This window comes from Colobus angolensis, unplaced genomic scaffold (genome assembly GCF_000951035.1).
Source record: "Colobus angolensis palliatus isolate OR3802 unplaced genomic scaffold, Cang.pa_1.0 Scaffold146, whole genome shotgun sequence".
NCBI lineage: Eukaryota > Metazoa > Chordata > Mammalia > Primates > Cercopithecidae > Colobus > Colobus angolensis.
The window spans coordinates 8,481,421-8,505,371 of NW_012114555.1; the positions used below are offsets into that span (position 1 = coordinate 8,481,421).

Consider the following 23,951-nt stretch of genomic DNA (forward strand, 5'->3'; position numbering starts at 1 on the left):
CTGAAACTTTGAAGCCAGGCACTGACTTCTCCTCTTTAGCTATGAAAGACCTAGATGACATCTGCTTCCAATAAAGTCTGTTTCATCTACATTGAAAATCTGTTGTTTAACAGTGCCAACACCTTCATCAATTATTTTAGATCTTCTGGGTAACTTGCTGTAGCTTCTACATCAGTATTGGAGCTTCACCTTGCACTTTCATGTTACAGAGAAGGCTTGTTTCCTTAAACCTCATGAATCAACCTCTGCTACCTTCCAGCTTTTCTTCTGCAGCTTCCTCACCTCTCTGAGCCTTCATAAAAACAGAGTAGGAGCCTTGCTCTAGATTAGGGTTTTGTTTAAGGGAATGCTGTGGCTGGTTTGATTTTCTATTTGGATCACTAACACTTTCTCCATATCAGCAATAAGGCTCTTTCATTTTCTTATCATTGGTCTGTTTGCCAGAGTAACACTTCTAATTTCCTTCAAGAACTTTTGCTTTGTATTCACAACTTGGCTAACTGTTTGGCCCAAGAGGCTTAGCTTTGGGTCTATTTCGGCTTTCAACATGGCCTTCCTTGCTACACTTTTTGTTGTTGTTGTTGTTGTTGCTAATTTCTAGCTTTTGATTTAAACTGAGAGATGTGAGACTCTTTCTTTCACTTGAACACCTGGAGATCATTGTAGTGTTATAAGCGGTCTAATTTCAATATTGTTGGGTCTCAGGGAATTGGGATTCCCAAGGTAAGAGAGAGAGACAGGGGACTTATCTTGGGCTTCCGAGGGCATTTCACAAATTAATATAAACTGTGATGCTCTAAGAGTGGAATACAAATATGCAACTTTTCTCAGATTTTTGTTACAATATTTTTTCGAGAAATAGTTCCAAGGAATTATAAACTTTAAGAAATACAGATAAGCATTAGCATTATTAAAAATAAAGTATGAGTATCGCTGGGCACAGAAAGGTGTAACAGAATCAGTTTGCAGTTTCTCAACTTCCCCGTGTAATTTGCCTAATAATGTGCTGAAGAGAAGGTTTTATGACAGTTCTATCTTCCTTGCCCCCCCTTTGACAATCATCTATCTCCCACTTTACAAAAGAATGATATACTTCTCAGTCCACCAGAAATTTATCCGGGTGCATGGTCCCAATAAAGAGCTAGGATCGTAAAAGAACAATTATTGCAAAAATTCTTGCAATCAACGCACATAATCCTAGAGAGGCACTGCAATAACATTTCACTTTCAACTTTAAATAAAATATTGATAAAAAATTATGTAGTTTCAATCAGTGATGCACTAGTATTAACAGCAATAATTCAATTCAAAAAAGATGTAAAAACTTATAGACTTTTGGTGGCAGGAAATTTTAAAATTTCAATTACATACTTTTTTTGGAGTAAAAAATGATACAATTTTCTGAGGTATTGAAAATAGGAATTCAAGGAGAAACTACAGTTTAAGAAAAAAATGCAATATATTAAGGAGGATCTTGTTTTTTTCTCTTATAAAATTAGCTCTGGTATTTAGATTCCACCAGATACATTTAAAAAAATCATCGAAGAGTTTTGTTTTAAAATGTCAATATTTACAATGTGCTGCAAATTGCCTTTTGCAAACATTTACCACTATGAAATACATTAGAGGCCAAATTAAAAACGTTGAGGGTGTGTATAGGTTTTGAAAATTACTTTTTTATTAATAAATTATGAAGTGTCCTATATCACCCTTTTTGGTGTTTTGAAATGTTATAACAATACAGTCAACAGCTAACATATTGAATGTTTGTGCGTGTGAGGCAGTCTTTTATCTGTATTATCTAATCTTAACAAAATCCTTTCAGACTGTAACCATCACCACCTTTGCTTATAATGAGGAAACCGAGGCACAGACTAGTAAAGTAATTAAACTACAGTTACCTAGTACCAAAAAGTGAAGCTGGGATTTGGCTCCAACCAGGCTGGGCTTCAGAGCTCACATTGCAACCCACAGCACAGTATTACCTACTTAAGTATGTTTTTCCTCCATAAATATTCAAATGTTGAAAGCTTATCTTTTTAGTTAGGTTTTCAAGTCATGGAAGGCAAGGCCATACCATAAAGTTCTCTATGCTCCATAACACCTAGGATTGAGTTTTGCACATAAAACATGCTTAATCAACATTTTCTGATTAGACATTTAACATTTTCAAGAATTTCTCTCCTCCATCTAATAATCATGAATGACCCTCTTAAAATATACACAATCTGGCTGGGTGTGGTGGCTCACACCTGTAATCCCAGGACTTTGGGAGGGGGGTGGATCACAAGGTCAGGAGTTCAAGACCAGCCTGGCCAACATGGCGAAACCCCGTCTCTACTAAAAATACAAAAATTAGCTGGGTATGTTGGCACTTGCCTGTAATCCCAGCTACTCAGGAGGCTGAGGCAGGAGAATTGCTTTAACTGGGACCCGGGAGGTGGAGGTTGCAGTGAGCTGAGATTGTGCCACTGCACTCCAGCCTGGGCTAGAGAGGGAGACTCCATCTCAGAAAACAAAAACGAAAACAAAAACAAAACAACCAAACAAAAGCCCCCCAAAACCCCACAATCTAAGTATAATAGTAAACTTTATCCCACTATTTATAAGGAACCTAAATCCATATAGCTGACTACCATCGGTGGAAATATTTACACAACAACTTTAGTAGTGGTTATCTCTATGTATGCTGAATAATGGTTAATTTTATTTCTTCTTGCAGAAAATAAATTGTTTATTATTATTCATATTTTCCTATTTAGGGGCATGTATTATTCTTGTAATAAAAGAAAATAATATTTGTTATTCTGACAATATTTAGAATTTACAAATACATCAAACAAAAGGAAAAGAAAGGGATATAAACAAGCAGGAAAGAAGAACATCAACACAGGAAGGCTGCAGCACATGAGGCGAGTCAGAAGGTTTGGGCTGAACACTCGGGAGGGCCTGTTTCTCCTTACCTGGAATGAGGAAGCCACAGGGCCCTGGCAGCCCTAGGAGCAGGGCACATGTTCAGACAGGGCAAAAGCAAAACATTTGACTTGTTAGAGGCTATGACAGGAATTTCCAGAAATTGTGAACTCTACATTTTTGATACATTTTCAAGAAAACTTGGTCATTTCCAATGGACTACTTCTGAGATTTAATTGAAAAGCCTAATTCTTTACTTGGGCACCTCCGGTAACTGCTCTGTCTTATCCAAGCATGGGCTGAAGAAATAATCATTTATTGGGCTTTTCAACCATACCTTTGGAGTGACAATTGGTTGTCTTTTTTCTTTTTTACTTAATATAGTAATTCTTAAATACAAATGATTAAAAACCATACCTTGACAGGTAAATTTTTTGGAGGGAGTTGTGAGTAAAAGTTTATCTGCCATTTCTCCAGGACCAGCACAACGAGCAATTCCAGGCTCCTTATATTCCGACTTCACCCAGTCGGATAACCACTGCATGTTACAATCACAGTAAAGAGGGTTGGCTCCAATTGCTCTGGAAAAACAACACCACAAAAGCACACACACATACACACACACACACACACACACACACACACACACACACACAAAGTATGGAAGTATTGTTATTTCCTAAGGGCAAAGAATTCAAAGTGATGCTCAGCAGAAAATCCCCATAGATTTACTGAGGATAACAATTTAGCAAAAAAATAGAGACTCTGGGGATTCCCCATTTTCCTGAATGATGTGCACTGGGATTTAGTGAGCTGTCACTGGTGTTAACACTCATCTTGCTTTAGAAGGTCTCCTGATATTTTCAGAGACTTGTTTATATTGAGTGTAAGCACACCCTGAGTGCATTAACATTTCATTCACCAATTATTTACTGATAACTTAAATCACAATGCAAGATTCTGAGGACCCAAATATACATAAACACATTATTCTTACCTCCAGAGAACCCTGCTGCAGAGGAGATTAGCATTACATTAGGATATACTCACAGATGCAAAGAAGTTTCATTAGAAGTGATGTAGGAAAAGTATTACAAGATGATGGAGAACCAACAGACTAACTTGTCTGGGAGGCTAGTGGTTAAGAAAGTCTAAGCTGTGCAGGATAGTTAAGTAGAAAGGTTGGGAACAATGATACAGATAAAGGACAGGTAAGTACAAAGAAAGAATATAAAATATTGAAGATGTCTAGAGCTAGCTCACCAGAGCTGAGCTGGACCTGCACTGGGTGGTGTCTGTCCCTTTTCAAAGTCGTTCATTTTATGGTTGTTCATTAGTAGTAGTGACAGGAAAATAATTAAGGTAATAGCTAACATTTATTGTACTAATACTATATGCAGGAGCTGGGATAAGCCATTTATAAGAATTACTTCATTTTATCCTAAATAGTAACTTTATAAGGTCCATTTACTTAATAATTCACTTTACAGATTCAGAAACTGAGACCTGGACTCTTAACCTTAAAAAGCTTGGATTGAAGCAGTAGGTGCATACAATGGCATTTAAAAACGGCTTACTTCTGATTTACAATTAGCTTCTAACTAATAAGACCTCTAGGTCTACTGCCAGGAGAGTTATGTTATGTTTTTTAGGTAGCCCCCCAAATATATGTGTAGAGTCATAATACTTGATATTGTGGAAGTTTTAATGCCCCATTTAAGAATCAGAATGTAGTGAATGTTATGCGCATATGTATGTCAGATTCAAACCCTTCCAAACTGAAAATGAGCAAAATGTTTTTTAGTCATTTGATCTCATCTCTGCCAACATTTAAGTCCTTGCTATGTCAGGGGAGGAAGTGGGAAAAGTGAAAAAGCAGAGCTCTTTATGATCTAGGGGGTAAAAGACAAGGCACAAATGAAATGCAAGGCAGAGCAGGGCCCAGGACAAGAAAGACTCCACTTGCTCTCACTGTTGCGGGAGGAGGCTGGTAACACGAAGGGAAGTTCTGCTCAGCTCAAGCAGCACCTTTCCTGTGAAGCCGCTTCTGATGCCTGACCATAACACCGGCAGAACGGCTGCCTCCTCATTCAGGCTGCATTCTCTGCCTGAGGGCACCACAGCCCTGCACCTCTGAGCTAGTAGCTTTCTTTATATTGCAGCTCATGCACGTGGCAGCCATGGAGTTTGTAAAGGAGTGGCTTAGAGGTAGGTTCTTGGCTCAAAGACGAAAATGTAAAGGCCCTGCCTTCCTGGACTTAGTAGTTTAGTGGAAGGAATATTAATAGGCACCAGTCTGATAGCCTGATGTACAAAATGTCAATTGATAACACAGACTCTGTAAGGCAAATGCAGACATAATGTGATTGACTACTGGATCTTCAATTCAATTCAAAGAAGATGTAAAAGCATAGACTTTTGGGCAGGAAGTTTTAAAATTCCAATCATATATATATTTTTGGAGTCAAAAATGATTATTCCTTTCTCAATTTTGTAAACTCGTATCTTCTTGGAGTTTGTGGATTTTCGAGAGAAGTGCAAAACCAGGAGAGGATATGGCAGGCAATCTCTTCTAGGGAACTAGGGCACAACTGACATTGATATTTAGGCTGAAGCAGATAGTTGCCATCAGGTATCCAACCCAACATCAGCCAAGGAGGCTTTGGATCCTAAGGCTGCTGACTGAACTTCCTTCTAGGTTTGCCATGATCTTAACATTACACCTAGTAATAATAAAATCACAGAATTTCACCCAGATGAGTTTTTTGGACTCCACTTATATATTTTTAAATGGTTGTATTGTACTTCCAAAAACTATGGAGATACAAACAAGTTGCAATCAGAGAAAACACAAAGGAAAAGCCATTTCACCCAATTCAAGCATTTGGCTGTGTCTTACTTCCAAACTATAGTCTTGAACCACGTTGAATTTATTTTTGCGTGGTGCCATAGTTGATGCTGAATCAATAAATCCACTTTGAGCAAATCAGGATAGGCTTCACAGAGAAGGTGATATTTGGGATGTGACTTAGAAAAGCAAGGTTAGGATAGATAATTGAAAGGCAGCTGATATTCTAGAATCAGAAAATAATGAGAGAAAAAGCATAGGCTAGTAAAGTTGGAGAGCCATTATTGTAGAAGAGACACGTTTAGCTAAGCAAAGATAATTTGACTAATGGAAAATAAGAGCCAGAAGGGAAAATTAAAGCCATCTTATAGAGGGCATCATATCCAGTTTGAAAATCTTCACGTTTTCTTTAAAGATGAAACCAATTACATCTTATGATATTACAATAAAAGAACTGGCAGAGGAATGTTCCAGGTCACTCATTAGGAAGGGTTTGATCCTAAACCTATATCCATAAACCAGGTACTCACAGATGTGACAATGCAGAAAGATCATTGAAAGCACCTTCAGGCACAGCAGATATGTCATTTCCATGTAGAGAACTAAAAGAAACAAAAAGAAAAATTAAACTTCCTACATACCTGAACTCATAGACTCCAGAGAAATTCCGAGACTTCAGTTTATAATAAGCATTTTAAATCAGTGCAGAAAAGATGGTCTATAAAATAAACCATTTCAGTACAACTGGATATCTGAGAAAGCAAACAGCTTTCACCTCACATTATGTGTACAAAATAAATTCCAGAATGAAGAATTAAATGTAAAAATAAAGATGTATTAAAAGAAAATATAGAAGATCTCCCTTTTATAAACGTGGAGTGAGGAAGGCTTTCAAAGGCTCAATATAAAATCCAGAAACCATCAAGGAAAAGTGGGAGAAATTTTTGACAACATAAAATATATCCAAACAATAAAATATTCCATATAAGAAACATAATAATATATATTTGCAACCGATATAAGGGTTAATTCTTCTATTTAAAAAAATTCCTGCAAGCATAGAGTCAAGTAGGAGATGCATAAAGATATTTACATTAATAAGGAAAATAGAAAGTACCTAACAGAAAATGCGGAAATGATATAATCAAGCTCACTGGAATAAAATGCACCAGTGCTCAGTAAACAAATAAAATATACTCAAACGCTCTACTAATTGGAAGTGCAAATTAAGACAGGAATGCAGAGTAACTTTCAATCTGTCATATGGACAAAAATAAAAGAATAAATAATACTCAATGTCTGCAAGAGTGTTTTGAAAAAGGTACTCTATTAAATAGTTGGTGGGAAAATAAACTTCTAAATGGACAGAGTCTTGTTTGGGGAATAACATGACAGTTACTTTTGGAATCCCTCCAATATACTTGACAGTACCTTCCCACACACCCTACATTCTTGCTGAAATGTCAGCATATCTGCACCAAGATGAATGTATAGGATGTTCATTAGAGTACTGTATAGTACTCATGAAAATTCGAAATTAAACCAAATTACAGTAAAGATGAGGATGATTGAATCAGTTCTGGTTCCTCCCACCAATAGAATAGTCTGTATCAGTTAAACAGCTGAGTTATAGGCATATATGTATAAATATATATCTATTCTATTCTTATATATGTATTTTTATTCATATAGATGATAGACTAGAAATATTCAGAAGCATACATTAAACAAAAATAGACAATGGCAGAACAAAAACAGATCCTATTAATACTTGTGGCTTTTAAAAGTTATATAGCCATGGGCATACATCTATGAGAACAGAAAAAAATGCATCTGAAAAAGGACCAGACAGCACATCAAACTGTCCATTCAGAAGCAGGAGAGTAGGATCAAGGATCATGTTTTATTTCACATATTTTAAAGTATATTTTTATAGTAAAATGTTTTCATATATTATAATTTCTAAAGAAATTAATTTTGAAAGTTTCTCAAATTAATTTTGAAAGCTTCTTTCAAAGTTAATTGAAACTATATAAACCATATATCTTAATGTTACATATAATTAAATAAATGATTATAACAATCAGTATTACTAAAAATAAAGTTACATTGTCCAACAGCTTTGCTGTTGTAAGACATGATTTTTCTATTTCCTCATTTATAATAAATCCTAATGCATGTATCTTCAAGCACCAAGAATCAAAAAAGCAGTTACATCCTTAAAAAGACAATCCCAAACTCAGATCTCTGAGAAAAGAGATATTTTGTTGAACCTAAGATGCTTACAGTAATCGAAGAGACTTTAATCCATCGAAGGTGCGAGGAGGAATACATCTCAGACGGTTGTAACTAAGAATTCTGAAAGCATACAGATGTCAATTTGTTTTATTCGGAAATCCAAGAATGGTCAAATACTTTAAAAATAAAGCAGTTAAGAAAAGGCTTATTAAAGCAGCTTATTAACTGACAGTGTTAACACACAATATAATGTTATTTTTTGTGTGTTGTCACCCTAACACAACATACTTATTTCCTAAATACAACCTAGAATGCTTCCCTCTGCCTACCCCTGCCCAACTTAGGTGCCTCAACCATCCCTTCCCTAAGGTAGATTTTCCCTATCTTAGGGATCTCCCCTAAGCCCCCCACAAATACAAATTATTCTTTGTTTTTTTATAGAACCCAATACTTTTTCTAATATCTACATTTGTTCATGTATTGTGGTTTTGTCTATTTCTCCCAATAGAAACCTTCCTTGAGGGTACAGACTGTCTTGTTCAATAGCAATGTCTAGCATCTAGAGATTGCCCTTTGTCCAATGAATTAATGAATACTCAGTACCACACTTTCACACTCACAAGGTGAGGAGCTGCGTCATGTTGCTGAAGCTCTGATTAGAAAGCGTGCTTATTCTGTTGTTACTTAAATCTCTAAAAGAGAAAAAGAAATGGAGTACACTATTAACCACAGGAATGAAAATATTAGTAATTCTTAGAAGGAGAAAGGTCTTCTTATTCATAGTCACAGCAGTATTGTTAGCATTCAGCTGTTATCTGAAAACAATGAAACAGTGAATAACCCACTGTAGCAGACTGCAATGTTATTCATGATTATTTACACCTCACCGTTTTGAAATTAGGAGTGATTTTATATATATACATATATGCATTGCTTTAGTCAATGTAGTGTGCATGCAAGGGGTTGGTTCACTTCAGAGCAGCAGCTTCAGAGTACAGTTTATTGTCCCTTATCCCTCTGCTCCCATCTCCACAAGGCTTTTGATATTTTACAGAGAGCTTCCTTGGAGGTGACTTGCGATAGACACATTTTGCAGGTGCGAAATTAACCCTTATCCTCAAAAGTCCTATCAGATACACATACTTTACCCTCATTGATACATATGTTCACTGACACACAGACTTAAATTTGATCACTGAAAGAACCCCTGATTAATTACATTCAAAATGCCATCAATAAAAACGTCTGTGCTCCTGCTTCTGGCTGAGTCATGGTCACATAGTAGGTCCTCAATAAATATTTGTTTAATGAATGTTAAGTAAATGGGAGAGATGTTGAAGTTTTACCAATGTTAAATGGCTATTTATATGTATAGTTTATACTATGGGTCGTAATTTACATTCCATGAACTTGATCTTATTCTCATTATATATAGAGTGTATATATATACACACACTATATATGTAAGAAATATATTAAAATGTATATATACAATATATAATACTAATATATAGTCACCATATATAACTACATGTATTCACTAATTTTTTTCTGAAGCAAAATGTAAAATATATGAATAAATGGAAGATTCAGAAAAGCTGAGGATAATCTATTCCTTTATTAAAATATGAAAATGTCAGTAAAATGGACCCATGAAATTGTGAAAATGTTAAGAATCTGAGAGGAGCTTTATACTCATATTTTTAGCTGCTGAAGAACTAATCCTAAATTTTAAAAATAAAAGTATCTGTATTAGCAGAAGTAACTTGCCTAGAGTTGTATAATGAGTCACTAGTAAAACCATTTTTGGATCCACAAATCCTCATTTGTCATTTCAAACTGGCTTGAAAGTAATCACATGCTGTCCCACAAATGAGCCAATTCTGCTAAAGTGACCCTTTGGAAATTGCAGCAATTTAATGGTTTATTTAACAGAACAAAATGTATGTAATCAGCTCTTGCTGCTATCAAATAAATAACTAGAAGCAGAACAAGACATCTTAGAGGATATCTTTTCCCATTAGTTAATCATTTGTCATTTAAATAGTCCTATTTATTTTCTATAGAGTGTTTGATTTACCCATACTTTCAAGGAATGTGATCAGCAGCAATTTTAACTAGCTTCAATGTACCTAGTTTACATTGGGGCATGTCACATTTTTTGCTACTTAGGTTTTTAGAATTCACTTAGAAATAAACCTCCTAATTCTAGGAATATTAGTAATCTGCTTCTTAAGCTAGTAATATTTACTCTAAAATCACATAGACTTAAACAAATGATACGGTACTTTCGAAATTAATATCTACTATCTTTCTCCTGATTTTTTGTGTTCTGAAAAGTTTTCTCAATTACCAATAAGGCTACTCTAAAAGTATGGTATTATATGTAAAAGATTATATGAATTTTTAAGTATTGCGCATATAACCAGATCAAATGTTTGTATATTTAAATATCTTTTTGTATTCACAACTTAAGGGTGGTCAAAAGTTGTTTATGTTAATGAAAAAGAGATGCTATTTTAAGCTAAAAAATCAAAATTTTGAAATTTATACTCAAAATGTTAGTATCTTTGTCAAGTTTACTTAAACACTACATGAATATATATGGATTTTATAAAATAAATTTTTATACTAGAAACCCATAACTTATTTAATAATGCTTTGTATAAGAAACAAACATAATAAACTAAATTTATGTTTTGGGGAAAGTCATTACCACTTACCATCTTTGCTTAAAGTCAAGAATAAAGGCATCGTTTTCTATCTTTCCTTCATTAGTTTGTCATAAAATAACCCACATTCACTATCAATAAAAGTATGCAGGTTTACACATTTTCATAATTCTCTGACTACTTAGACTTCATTGTATTTGTGTTTTTTTGAATACAGGAGGACATCTTGCTATGACATTCCATCGCCTGATTGATAGTCAATGAAGATGTAGTCAGTGGTCCAGAACCACAATGAGCAAGGAGGGAAGCATCTAACTGTGAATGATTTATATTATCTGAAAGGTTCATTAAATCTTCCGTCCCTTGCCATCCCCATTTTCTGGAAATAGAGTAAGTCAAAGAAAAGTGCAATATGTTACTCACATAAGTGTTAAATGTTTGTAGTTGGAGAGTTCCTTGGGAACCAGTGTAAATTGGTTTCCATCCAGATACCTAAAAACAAGGGAACAATATTATCTTTTTGCAAAGTTAATAGTGGCCTTGCATAAAATAAGTAAACAGTACTTCAGTCTTAACTGAGGCAAGGAACCCCTTGGCAATTTTTGTTTTAAGATGTTGTGTTCCAAGCATGGATTATTATTTAAGAGAAGTAAAGGAAAAAAAAAAAAGCAGAGTTGTCCATGAGTCCAGTTCTTTGTGATTTATCTAACAAGGCATTTAGCCATCTGTGTGCTAGCAAGGAGGTTCATTCAATTAACCAAATTTTTAGTCAGCCTTCAGTTTGCTTGTGTTTATGTGGACACAATACCACGAAATTCATTAACTACTAACAAAACCTTGCTGCTGTGGCCAAGACCACTCATCACTGCCTTAATATGTGTCAATAACAATGGACACATTAAAGGCATATTTGGGGATTTGAACATATTAGGTTTAAGTTTAAAAATAGTTTTAACCAACACATATCCGCTATGATGATAACATTAGGAGATTTTATGGAATATAAATTGATCAAATGTATAAATATATATATGTAACAGTAATAATCAATAGCCATATGTAAGTAAACATTTCCTTCTTATTAGAATCAGAAGGATAATCAGAAAATAGGCTTTGGGCTAACTGGGAGGACACAAAGATAATTGAATGCTTGAAGTTATATCTATGATGTCACAATAAGGAAAATAAATTTCATCTCCTTCCAAGGCTGTTTTTCCTAGAACATAGATGGTGAAGGGTACAAATGTCTTTCAGAAACTGGGGCCATTTGACTATAGATGTGCACACAAACACTTCTGGGACATTGAACATGTGGCCCTTCCTACCCCAATGTTGTGGTCCATTTCAAGATTCCAGGTTGACATTAGTATGTTTTCTGGATATAGAAGTAGCTGAGAAGTTGCCTAAGATAATAACTTATTCCTAATATTTCAAAATAAAAACAATAATATAAAAGGCACCAGTTATCAGAAAATATATTTAATGTTTGATAAATAATTGGGTCTATGTTATGACTCATCATGTCTACCTAAATTTTCTGACGTGATATTTCTTCTTAGATCCCTCTCCATTTTTTTCTTTCCTCTACCTAAGTTTTTCTTGATACCACTAGAGGGAAGCATCACCCTATATAGTTCAGCACTCTCTCTTTATTCCAGGAAACAGAGGAAGGTCAAAAAGATTCAGAATGTGCACTATGCATGCTTATATGTAAAATAATCTAAGGGGGGAAGTTATATGGAACTGATTAAAAATAATGGATACCATTTGCTCAAACTAGTCCACCAATAATACTAATTTTTGCCAAAGTCTTTAATTATTTAATGTGATACACATAGGAAATTCTTCTAATACATGCATATATGTTACTGCTGAGAAGGATTCTGCTGACTCGGTAAGGTTACAAGAATAAGCTCTCTAGGGGGTAAAACTTGAATTCACAACAGATGAATTAATATTTTTCTCATCTCTATAACAAACTTTCTTTAGAAAAAAAGACTACCTTCTAATAATTTGTAGTAAAATAGATTGAAAATTCAACTTTTTGAATAGTTGAAGTAGCACGTAGATAGCACAGGGCATAAACCAAGCAGGATGTCAAATGGAGCTTAGTAAGAAATGTTTAAAGTTTTTTAATGGGAATAGAGTAAAGGCACCAATACATAGTACAGTTAAAACAGTAGAAGGAAGGATTTGGCATCAAAGGTGGTCTGAGTGTAAGTTCTTCATTGGTGTACTCCTAAAATTAATGCTTTGGACACAGAGTACTCTTTTTTTAATTTTTTTTATTTTTAATTATCCCTGCTTTATTTATTTTTATTTTTATTTATTTTACTATATTTTAAGTTCTAGAGTAATGTGCACAACATGCAGGTTTGTTGCATATGTATCCATGTGCATGTTGGTGCTGCACCCATTAATTTGTCATTTACATTAGGTATTTCTCCTAATGCTATCCCTCCCCCATTCCTCTACCCCACGACAGACCCCGGTGTGTTCCCTGCCCTGTGGACACAGAAGATTCTATAGGCATCTAGCCTTCCCACAGAGCAGGGCTTCGGAAGATCCCTACGTGATCTTCTGAAATAAAAAATCATTAAGAACTAAATATTCAATTACACACATATACATAAAAAAACAGTCCTTCCAGTTGATTAACCAATGTGATTGGTAGTGAGAGACGACCTGAACACTTAACAGCCGTTCAAATCTAAGAGGCACGTTCTGTGCACATGCGCTAAGATTGCGCCTTTTTCCTCTAAGTGTTCCATTCAGGATCAAACTTAAGATTTAAAGAATTGCACGTGATTTGAAAATAAGATCCTTAAAAATTGAAATGACATGTTTTTGAACCTCATTACCTATGTTACACACTGTCAAAAGTTTGTCAAACCTGCTCATTTGGAATATGTGTGTGCACCTGCACAAACAACTGATACACATCCACATAAATTACATGTGGGTTTAAATTATTATTGAACCATGGTTCCATATACATAAAAAATAAACAGAGGCAAAGTGACTCAATTGTATTCAGATCAAGCATATCCAGAATATGACATTGGTTTACAGACAAAGGAGTGGAATGAATGGGGCATGGAAGCATCATTATTCTGGCAGCATATTCTCTAATGAATTCCATTCTGCAAGTGTAGCATGAGGCAGCCAAGGGAGTGTGGGCAGTGCAGAAGGTCAAGATGTGGATATATTGGCCATGTAATTTGTGGTTAAATATCAGTAATGAAAATGTCAAGGATAATTGGTCCTATACCCTTTAGGATCTAAAGGACTTTGATTCAAGCCACCAAAAGCAACATCTCTTCTTCAGGGAAGAGATGATGCTAGTTTCTTCCATATACCAGATAATTATTTATCCCACGTGGTAAAACTTCCTCCTAGGGGTCACAGAGGTATAAAAAAAAGTTTCCTGTACAGAATATCCTAGACTGTAAATAAATTAAATATAAAGCATTTCCCAAAGTGCATTCCATGGGCCATTAGTCTTATAAGATGCTCCATGAGAAAAGGGGTATAGGAACAAATAAATGTGAAAGATACCTTATATTTTACCATTGTTTCTTGAAGAGTCATAGTACACCTTAGCATAGTAAAGGCACTGAGAAATCTTAGAGCATAAACACACACAAACACATACACACAATTCCCAAGGGCCTCTAAAGGAGCTTTTGCATTGTTTACTGTTTTACAGGATAATAATTAACTGGCCTTAGAATACGATTTCCAAAGAAGATTGTAAAGATTTTTGTTTGGTCTCCATTCCTCTGCGTGTGTGAAACATTTATCATCAAGGAAAAAGAAAAGAAAAGAAAGACAAGCTCTACTTACAACTCTGTGACATCTCTTGGAATACCTTTCGGCAAGACCTTCAAACCCTTGTTGCTACATCGGACAACTGTATCCAAGCAGGTACATTCAGTAGGACAGCGAGAAAGTGGGGAGCAACTATTGTCATCATTTCCTAAATTGCAGAGGAAATACAGGAAAACCCAGATTAGTGGTCTTGAAGGTGCTAGAAGGGATTTTATGCCTTTAAATTAACGAACACAAGAGTCTTAAGCTGTATAATCATTTATATTTGGGACATTCAGTATTTAAAAATTGATACCATAAGCTCTATATAGCACTGTTTTCAGACTGCCTGGGGAAGAATTCTGGAAAAGGGTTTACAATTTGTAAACTGTAATTACAATCACCAATACAATTGAAATAGTTATTTGTACAAATTATATTTTTAATTAGAATACGTAAAAGTGAATTATAGAGAAACTGCAAGGAAACAGATATGAAGAGACATAAAAGAGAATATATTAACTTAAAAGTTTAGGTCCCTCATTTATAAAGCTCAAATTAGCTCTCTGTTCATCGGTGACAATTATACAACCTGCTCTATGTACCTGATAGGGCTATATGAGAATCAGACATGATGATATAGAAAGAGCATTGAAAAGTGACAACTAGTATTTTTGTCAGGTTTATTAAACTTCTGTTTTATAAGATAATTTCTTTTCTCCTTTGAAAATGGTAGGTACTAAAAAACATGCCCAGGGTAATAAAGAAAAGTTAAAATGAAGTTATATAAATAAAGCCAACCACAAGTTGGAAACTAGAAAATCTAAAACATTCAGAAATGCACATCAAGTAGACTCAAATGTGGAAGGCAAGTCTGAGAAAGTAAGTGTCCCGGTACTAAAACAAAACCCAAACAACAAAGCAAAAGATACATGATCATTATTTGCTGAACTGAACTATGTTGTAGATTTGTGCAAAGCTGTATCTGAACGGGCATGTGGATGCCTGACAACCAAAGAGTTCACAAGGATTTCTTACCATCATCACAAGTGAAGTCCTGAATGGCCACATCCTGGATGGGTATTTCTTTTAGGAAGTACGGTTTTTGACATCGAGGATTTCCCGTGACAATTCTCTTCTTCCTGAGCCATTCTCCCAACCAAGCCAGGTAGCAGTTACAGTTAAAAGGATTGGCCAAGAGGTTTCTAAGAGCCACAGGCAAACAATGCATGGTTTAGTTTGGGGTTTCATCTTCTTCATTCTCAAAACCCCGGCTACCCTTCGCCACACTATTTCCACCGGTAACGATTCCTTCTTCTTTGTATTCGGAGACCCCCATTCATATTCAGAATCACATGCAGTATATGAGATGCAATTTTTTTTTTTTGCTAAAATATTTATGCTTGGAACTTAAACAGTAACAGCACTTTTACATAAGGTAATTCTTCACATGATTTCATGCAAAAAATAAGGTAAGGCTTACACAGTGGATTTGGGGCTTACACAGTGGATCCTGATAGATATTTCATTTAGAAATAATTTAAACTTGTCAGAAATCTGACTTGCTGTCAAACTTCACACTGATAATGCAGTAATTTAATATAAAGATGAAGGCTGATTACCTTATATTATTGAGTTTAACCTGACAACAGCTAATTCATTAATTTGTCATCTCAAGATTTCCATCTCTTATTTGCTCTAGAGAATAGGTTTCCCATCTAAACTGACAGCTGAGTTGATTAAATGCCAGTTATAAAAATGAATTTACTTCTACACATCTCAATACTTTTCGCATCTCACCACTTCAGCATAAGCCTATTGACAATCTCATTATTTATAAACATGCCATCGTTAATACGCGCAAATTAGTCACTTGATGTAAAATGTCACATTTTATGCAAAAAGAGGATTAAGTACTTTACTGACGGATGGATGTTTCTCTCAAATTATTTCTTCACTGACTTGAGCTATGAACTTTTTTCTTCTATCTTTATTCCCCTCCTTTTAAGTTAGGTTAGTATATTTGCATGCCACCATTACTGGGAAATCTTATCACTTAGATAATTAATAATTTCAAATGCTGCTTTTTAGATACTGACATATAAGAGACCTGAAATACATGGTTTGGAGGTGTGTGGCTTTTCTTACTTTTACATTTTATTTATTTATTTTTTTAAATTTCTTGAATTCTGTCTATAGGCCTACAAACACTCTTTATTTTTAAGCTGTCTACATAAAATAATCTCTTGGATCAGCTCAACCTATTTCTTCAATATTTTGCTAATATCATAGTAGATGCCCTCTAATAAACAGCTTTTATTTTTGATCTGGTCATCCTAATATATCTCCTGTCATTTCGAATGATTCTTTTTTTTTTTTTTTTCCTTGAGATGGAGTCTCGCTCTGTCACACAGGCTGCAGTGCAATGACATGATCCCAGACCAATGCCATCTCTGCCTCCCCAGTTCACGCAATTCTCCTGCCTCACCCTCCTGAGTAGCTGGGACTACAGGCACGTGTCACCATGCCTGGCTAATTTTTTTGTATTTTAAGTAAAGACAGGGATTCACCATGTTGGCCAGGCTGGTCTCGAACTCCTGACCTCAAGTAATCTGCCTGCCTCAGCCTCCCAAAGTGCTGGAATTACAGACATGAGCCACCGTGCCTGGCTGATCCTTTCGAGCAAGTTTGTTGGTAATAACCCTATCCATTCTCCTTTTATAATACTTATACTGAAAATACTCCAGTGTGAGAACACTGGCAAAAATCTGTAACATTTCTTTTCTATGCAGCACTATCAAGTTATAATAATTCTAAAATTTAGAATTAAGCTACATCATTGATAACATCACTAGGAAAAATGATTCACTGAACAATACTATATTTTTTTGTTAAAATTTAAGATAGTAGGTAATATTTTTTAAAAAATTTAAATAAATTTGACATGAACAAGTTTGCACTGTTTTAAGTCCTAAACCCTTGATCACATTTTAATGAAATGCTTAATAATACATTAAATACATTAACAAATATAATAAATGGCTCAAGTAATACATAAAGGCTATTTTTCATACTTACAGAGTAGATAAAGAATGGAGAGTATCAAATGCCCCTGGTGCAACTGTAGTAATTTGATTATCATACAAAGAAAGCAAACGCACAGAACTGAGTCCTATGAAACTGTCATTCCCCACACAGGTTATTCGATTGCTTCTCAACATCCTGAGGGGAAAAAAAGGACATTGTTATGGAGACAAAGCATCAGGCAATCAATTTTGCCTATCTGAGGATCAAAATGATCCTTGCAAATATGTAGCATTCATTACTACTTTTAAAAAATGTTCTCTTGCTATTAGATATTGCTATGAATATATACTGGGAATATCTTGCAAGAATAAAGTGCTTTGAGTTGTCAATGATTAATCTCAGTTACAAAAGGCACGGTGAGTCTAGGCATGGATTTACCATCCCACGATGAGGGATGAGGGCAGAATGTTTTCCTTTGATGCTACAATTATGTTTGCATGACTGCATGATGTCCTAATTCACCTACAGCTCTCTGAGTCCTTGGAGCCCTGTGATTTGTGTATTCAGGGTAGTATTACATTTGAGGTTAAACAGAAGGGAGGTGGAAAAGAATCAATAGCCATTGCAGATGAAGAACTGAGGGCATCTCAGGGACTTACATACTGAGTCAATGCCAAACATGGGCTGGGGGAGCCAAAATGGATAGCATATCTACAAAGAGGACACGAATCATTTTATTTATGAAAATTAGCTCATTGTTTTAAGTTGAGAACTTAAAAAGAGGGAATGGTAACAGATCCCATATCCACAATAAAGTTTAAAAAGGTTTACCATGAAAAAATACTTTTTTTAAGTCACTGTCATTAATAGGGTTAACACTATTGTCATTTCCTTGTTACTGCTAAAGTTTTGGCTCAATTATCAATTATTTGCTAATTATTTATTTGTCTGGCTTAAAAACTGAACAAAAAGCTCAAAGTCCCATGGGAAAATAGTTATGAGTATATGAATAGTTGCCATAAATCATATTCAGAATTCCTGAAAAATTAAATTATTCCTTAACTTTTCTAAACATAAGTTGGCTACTAAAAAAATTGAAGAATGTAAAAAAGAGATGTAAAAATAAAGAACAAAGTGTCACTTTAAAATTCTAGATTGTCCCATAATAAATAAGAAATGTAAACGTTAGCATTCTGCCAAGTCACAGATAAGAAGAAAAGATGATGCTCTCCTTATGAAGGGATCGTTTTATTTTAGAAAACAAATGCACAACAGAAAAGCATTCCTATCAGCGCTTTCCTTTGTCATAAATGATGAAGAGCACTGGGTCTTAATCTTGCTGGAGTCACATGTCCCTGGGGGAAGTTGAAGAAAAGTTTGAGGGCCAGGTGCGGTGGCTCCTGCCTGTAATCCCAACACTTTGGGAGGCCAAGGTGGGCGGATCACAAGGTCAGGAGATTGAGGCCATCCTGGCTAACACAGTGAAACTACTACTAAAAATCCAAAAAATTAGCCTGGTGTGGTGGCGGGCGCCTGTAGTCCCAGCTACTCGGGAGGCTGAGGCAGGAGAATGGCGTGAACCCAGGAGGCAGAGCTTGCGGTGAGCCAAGACCATACCACTGCACTCAAGCCTGGACAACAGAGTGAGCCTCCGTCTCAAAAAAAATAAATTAAATTAAAAAAAGAGAAAAGTTTGATCTCTGTTGCTAGAAAAATCCATAAGCACACATATGCACACATTTCACCTGTAATGTCAAGGAATTCAATGATTGGCTGAAATATGTATATGAACTAATAAGTGGCCTATTAGGGTGAAGAAGCCTAGGGGAATGGAAATGTGCTCTCCAAATCTTCATAGCTCCAAGACAAAAGATACCACGAATAGGTATGTTCAGATAAAACTATTCTAGGATTTTGACTACCCTGAGTGTGGTTCTAAACTGCTCTATGATGCTTGTTGGAACATAACCAGATTAAGGAGAGAGTCAGTTAATATCTGTCTCAGGTGCTAAAATGTAAGCACTTCAAAAACATCCATAGAAATATAATGAAGGGAGAAAGTGGAAGAGTCCTGCGAATGAACAACAAAACAATAAGAAATACTTTGAAAAGCTCCCTGAGGTGGTGTTACAGATAGAACTGTATCCCCTTCAGATTTGTATTTTGAAGCCCTAAGCCCCAAATGTGACTGTACAGTCATGCACCACATTTCAATATTTTGGTCAAGCAGAGCTATACAAAAGTTGTCCAATAAGAGAGCTAAAAATTTCTTATTGCCTCGAGATGTCATGACCATCATAAATGTCTTAGCCCAACACATTACTCATATGTTTGTGGTGATACTGGTGTAAATAAACCTACTGTGCTGCCAGTTGTATAAAATTATAGCACAACACTTATGTACATAATACTTATGCACATAATACTCCATAATGACAATAAGCAACTATATTATTGGTTTATGTATATACTATACTATTAATTGTGATTTTAGAGTGTACTTCTACTTATTAACAAAAGTTAACTATAACACAGCCTTAGGCAGGTCCTTCTGGAGAAAGCATTGTTATCCTAGGAAATGACATGTTATCCTTGCATGTAATTGCCCCTGAAGACCTTCCAGTGCGACAAGGTGTGGAGGGAGAAGACAGTAATATTGATATATTGATTATCCTGACCCTGGGCAGGCCTAGGCTAATGTATGTGTTTCTTAGTTTTTAACAAAATAGTTTAAAAATGTAAAAGTAAGTAAATGAAACAATTTAGAAAATAGAAAAGAATAAGGAAAAGAATAGAGAATTATAAAATTCTTATATAAGAATTAAAAAATTTGTACAGCTGAACAATGTTTGGGTTTAAGCTAAGTGTTATTACAAAAGAGTAAAAAAAGTTAGAATATTAAAAAGTTCATAAAGTAAAAAAGTTACAGTAAGTTAACTTTAATTTATTACTGAAGAAATACATTAAAAAATAAGTTTAGTGAAGCCTAAGTGTACAGTTGTACAGTGTTTTTTTGTGTGTGTGATGGAGTTTCTCTTGTCACCCAGGCTGGAGTGCAGTGGTGCGATCTCTGCTCACTGCAACCTCCGCCTCCTGGGTTCAAGCAATTCTTCTGTCTCAGCCTCCCAAGTAGCTGGGATTACAGGTGCCCGCCACCATGTCTGGCTAATTTTTGTATTTTTTAGTAGAGATGGGGTTTCACCATGTTGGTCAGGCTGGTTCTTAACTCCTGACCTCAGGTAATCCACCCGCCTCGGCCCCCCAAAGTGCTGGGATTACAGGTGTGAGCCACCGCTCCAGGTCATGTACAGTGTTTATAAAGCCTATGTTAGTGCACAATAATGTCCTATGCCTTCACGTTCACTCACCACTCACTCACTCACTCACCCAGAGAAACTTCCAGTTCTACAAGCACCATTCTTGTTAAGTGCCCTATACAGGTGTAGTATTTTAAATATTTTGCACCATATTTTTTACTGTACTTTTCTGTTTAGGTATGTTTAGATACACAAATACTTTCCATTGTGTTAGTAACAGTTGCCTTCAGTATTCAGTAGAGTAACATGCTGCGCAGGTTTGCAGCCCAGGAGCAATAGGCTGTGCCATATAGCCTAGGTGTGTGGTAGGCCATACTATCTAGGTTTGTGTAAGTCCACACTAGGATGTTCGTACAACGGCAACATTGCCTAATGACACATTTATCAGAACATACGTATGACTATATTTGGAAAGAGGGACTTTAGGGAGGTGATAACGGCTGAGTGAGATTATAAGAGTGGGGTCCCATACTGATGGACTGCCATCCTTACAAGAAGAAAACGATGATACCAGGCAGCTCACTATCTCTTCCTATGAGCAGACAGAAGAAAATTCATTTGAAGAAACAGTGAGAAGGTGACCGTCTACAAGCCCAGAAGTGAGGCCTCATCAGAAACTCACCCTGTCAGCACCTCCGTTTTGAACTTCTAGCCTCCAGAATGATGAGAAAATCAATTTCTGTTGTGTGAGCTACTCAGTCTGTGGAAGCTCATTACGGCAGCCTGAACAGATGTGTACAGGTGTAGTTACAGCCTACTGCCTTCCTCCCACTCCAAGGTACTTCTCTGCCAGGAGAAGGTTCCAGTATCAAGAAACAGTCCTTTAACTGCTGTTTGAAAAGGGAGCCTTCTGCTTGTTGCAATATTTGTATTTTACCCGAGACAACTCTGGAAAAGGTTAGATGCAGCCACCTGTGGTCTCTTTTCTATCCTCTTCCTACACATTCCTCAGTATCTCTCTCTCTCTCTCTTTTTTTAGACAGAATCTCATTACGTCACCCACGCTGGAATGCAGTGGCACAATCTCAGCTCACTGCAACCTCCACCTCCAGGGTTCAAGCGATTCTTCTGCATCAGCCTCCCGAGTAGCTGGGACTACAGGCGTGTACCACCACGCCTGGCTAATTTTCATATTTTTAGTAAAGACTGGGTCTCATCATATTGGCCAGGCTGGTCTCGAACTCCTGACCTTGTGATCTGCCCACCTCGGCCTCCCAAAGTGCTGGGATTACAGGCATGAGCCACCGCGCCCGGCCCTCAGTATCTCTTTCATCACAAGGCTGAGTGAACGTTTGCCTATCATTTTGAAAGGGCACCAAGTTAGCCCTTGGGATGGGTCAGCAGGTCCCAGACTGGTCCTGCTGGGTGGTCAGGTTTCAGGCTATCCCAGCAAAACTCAAGGAACGCACTTCTGCTCTTAGGTGCAGGGAGGGCTTTGGGGGTGGGATTTGAATCAGGGATTCTATAAACACATCTCACTGGCTGTGGGAATGCCCTTCTCGCTCTGTATCTGATAAAGAGCAGACAATGGACTCAGCCATCAGCCCACCGGTCGTACATGGCTCTCACAGGCTGCGCGGGGCAGGGTCGTGCGTTTGGGCGAGACAGACTCCCCACTACAGTCAACAAGGACTGCTTCCTGGTTACGAATATTTTCCTTTCTGCCTTCTAAAGCTTTCAGAGTTTGGTTTGTCTCTCTTCCAATTTTCAGGCTACCACTTTTGTCAAACATAATTATATACTATATAGAAATAATATATATGTGTGTATATGTGTGTGTGTATGTAGCGTGTAAAATTCAAGTAATACAAAATTGTTGTAAGTACTTTTGATTGAAATATCTCAATCTAATCCCCATATTTCTTGGACAACAATCCTTTGGAAACATATATAATTTTTTCCCCAAACTCCCTACCCCTGAGGAAGTAGACATAACTCTTAGCATGTTTTCTTTGAAAAAATAGTGAAAGATATATCACCAGCCTGTCTTTCGCAGGGGCAAAAAAACAAAAACAAAACAGTAGTCTCCAGATAAGCTGTTAGGATTATTCTACTGCAGAGATTCAAGGAGATTCTAAAGCTTACAGTAATTGGGCCAAGAGGAAGTATAGTATAGAGAGGTGTTTGACAACAAGGAAATAAAATCACCATTTTGAGGCAGGACAAGGTAGTCAGATCCATATAAGCACTGGAGCAAGGATGATCTATTTTGTAGAGGAGACAGCAGCCATGAGGAATGCCCCTGATCATCTGCTATCAACACATTGAAGGCAGGCATATTGGGGTAAGGGACCATTTGTATTCACGATACGTGTGTGTGTGTGTGTGTAACACACATCAAAGGCAGGGATATTGGGGTAAGGGACCACTTGTATTCACAATATGTGTGTGTGTGTGTGTGTGTGTGTGTGAGACACACATCAAAGGCAGGGATATTGGGGTAAGGGATCGTTTGCATTCACAATATGTGTGTGTGTGTGTGTGTGTGTGTGTATGTGACACACATCAAAGGCAGGGATATTGGGGTAAGGGACCATTTGCATTCACAATATATGTATGTGTGTGTGTGTGTAACACACAACAAAGCAGGGATATTGGGGTAAGGGACCATTTGCATTCACAATACGTGAGTGTGTATGTGTGTGTGTAACACACATCGAAAGTCGGAATATTCGGGTAAGGGACCATTTGCATTCACAATATGTGTTTTGTGTGTGTGTGTGTGTGCGCGCGCGCGTAACAGAGAGAATGTGAAAGAGATAGACGGAGTGGGGTGGGTAAAAGTAGGAGGTGTTTCTCTCTCCCAGGATTATAATGAACAATGAGCTGCAATCCTTTGGTAGAAGAACTGCAATGCAAGTACAAATACTTACAAAGTTTTGAGGCTTTCCAATCCCTTGAACATCTTATGCTGCACATTTTCCAAACGATTACTTGTGAGAAGTATTTCATTTACACCAGATGCTCCTTCAAATGCTCCCTCCTCAATATCTGTGATCTTATTGTTGCTAAAGTTTCTAAATAAAAATTGTTGGAACAAAGATTTTAAACAATTTCTAATAAGGAGGGAATTGAAACATAGTTGATCATTTTCTTCTAATGATCCAAGTCTTCCAACTTTTCACT

The 23,951-nt window shown here is 36.4% G+C and overlaps 1 protein-coding gene across 4 annotated transcripts in view; it reads right to left on the reverse strand.

The window, feature by feature from the left end:
• Nucleotides 1–23,951, reverse strand: part of SLIT2 (slit homolog 2 (Drosophila)) — a 367,443-nt gene that overhangs the window by 62,746 nt on the left and 280,746 nt on the right. For all 4 annotated transcript variants that reach the window (XM_011935681.1, XM_011935679.1, XM_011935680.1 and 1 more), the window contains 9 exons: nucleotides 23,699–23,842; nucleotides 17,560–17,703; nucleotides 15,520–15,686; nucleotides 14,518–14,650; nucleotides 11,095–11,163; nucleotides 8,620–8,691; nucleotides 8,048–8,119; nucleotides 6,292–6,363; nucleotides 3,331–3,494 (listed from right to left, as the gene is read on the reverse strand). In XM_011935681.1, coding sequence (XP_011791071.1) covers nucleotides 3,331–3,494; nucleotides 6,292–6,363; nucleotides 8,048–8,119; nucleotides 8,620–8,691; nucleotides 11,095–11,163; nucleotides 14,518–14,650; nucleotides 15,520–15,686; nucleotides 17,560–17,703; nucleotides 23,699–23,842 — 1,037 coding nt within the window. The remainder of the gene's footprint in view (nucleotides 1–3,330; nucleotides 3,495–6,291; nucleotides 6,364–8,047; nucleotides 8,120–8,619; nucleotides 8,692–11,094; nucleotides 11,164–14,517; nucleotides 14,651–15,519; nucleotides 15,687–17,559; nucleotides 17,704–23,698; nucleotides 23,843–23,951) is intronic.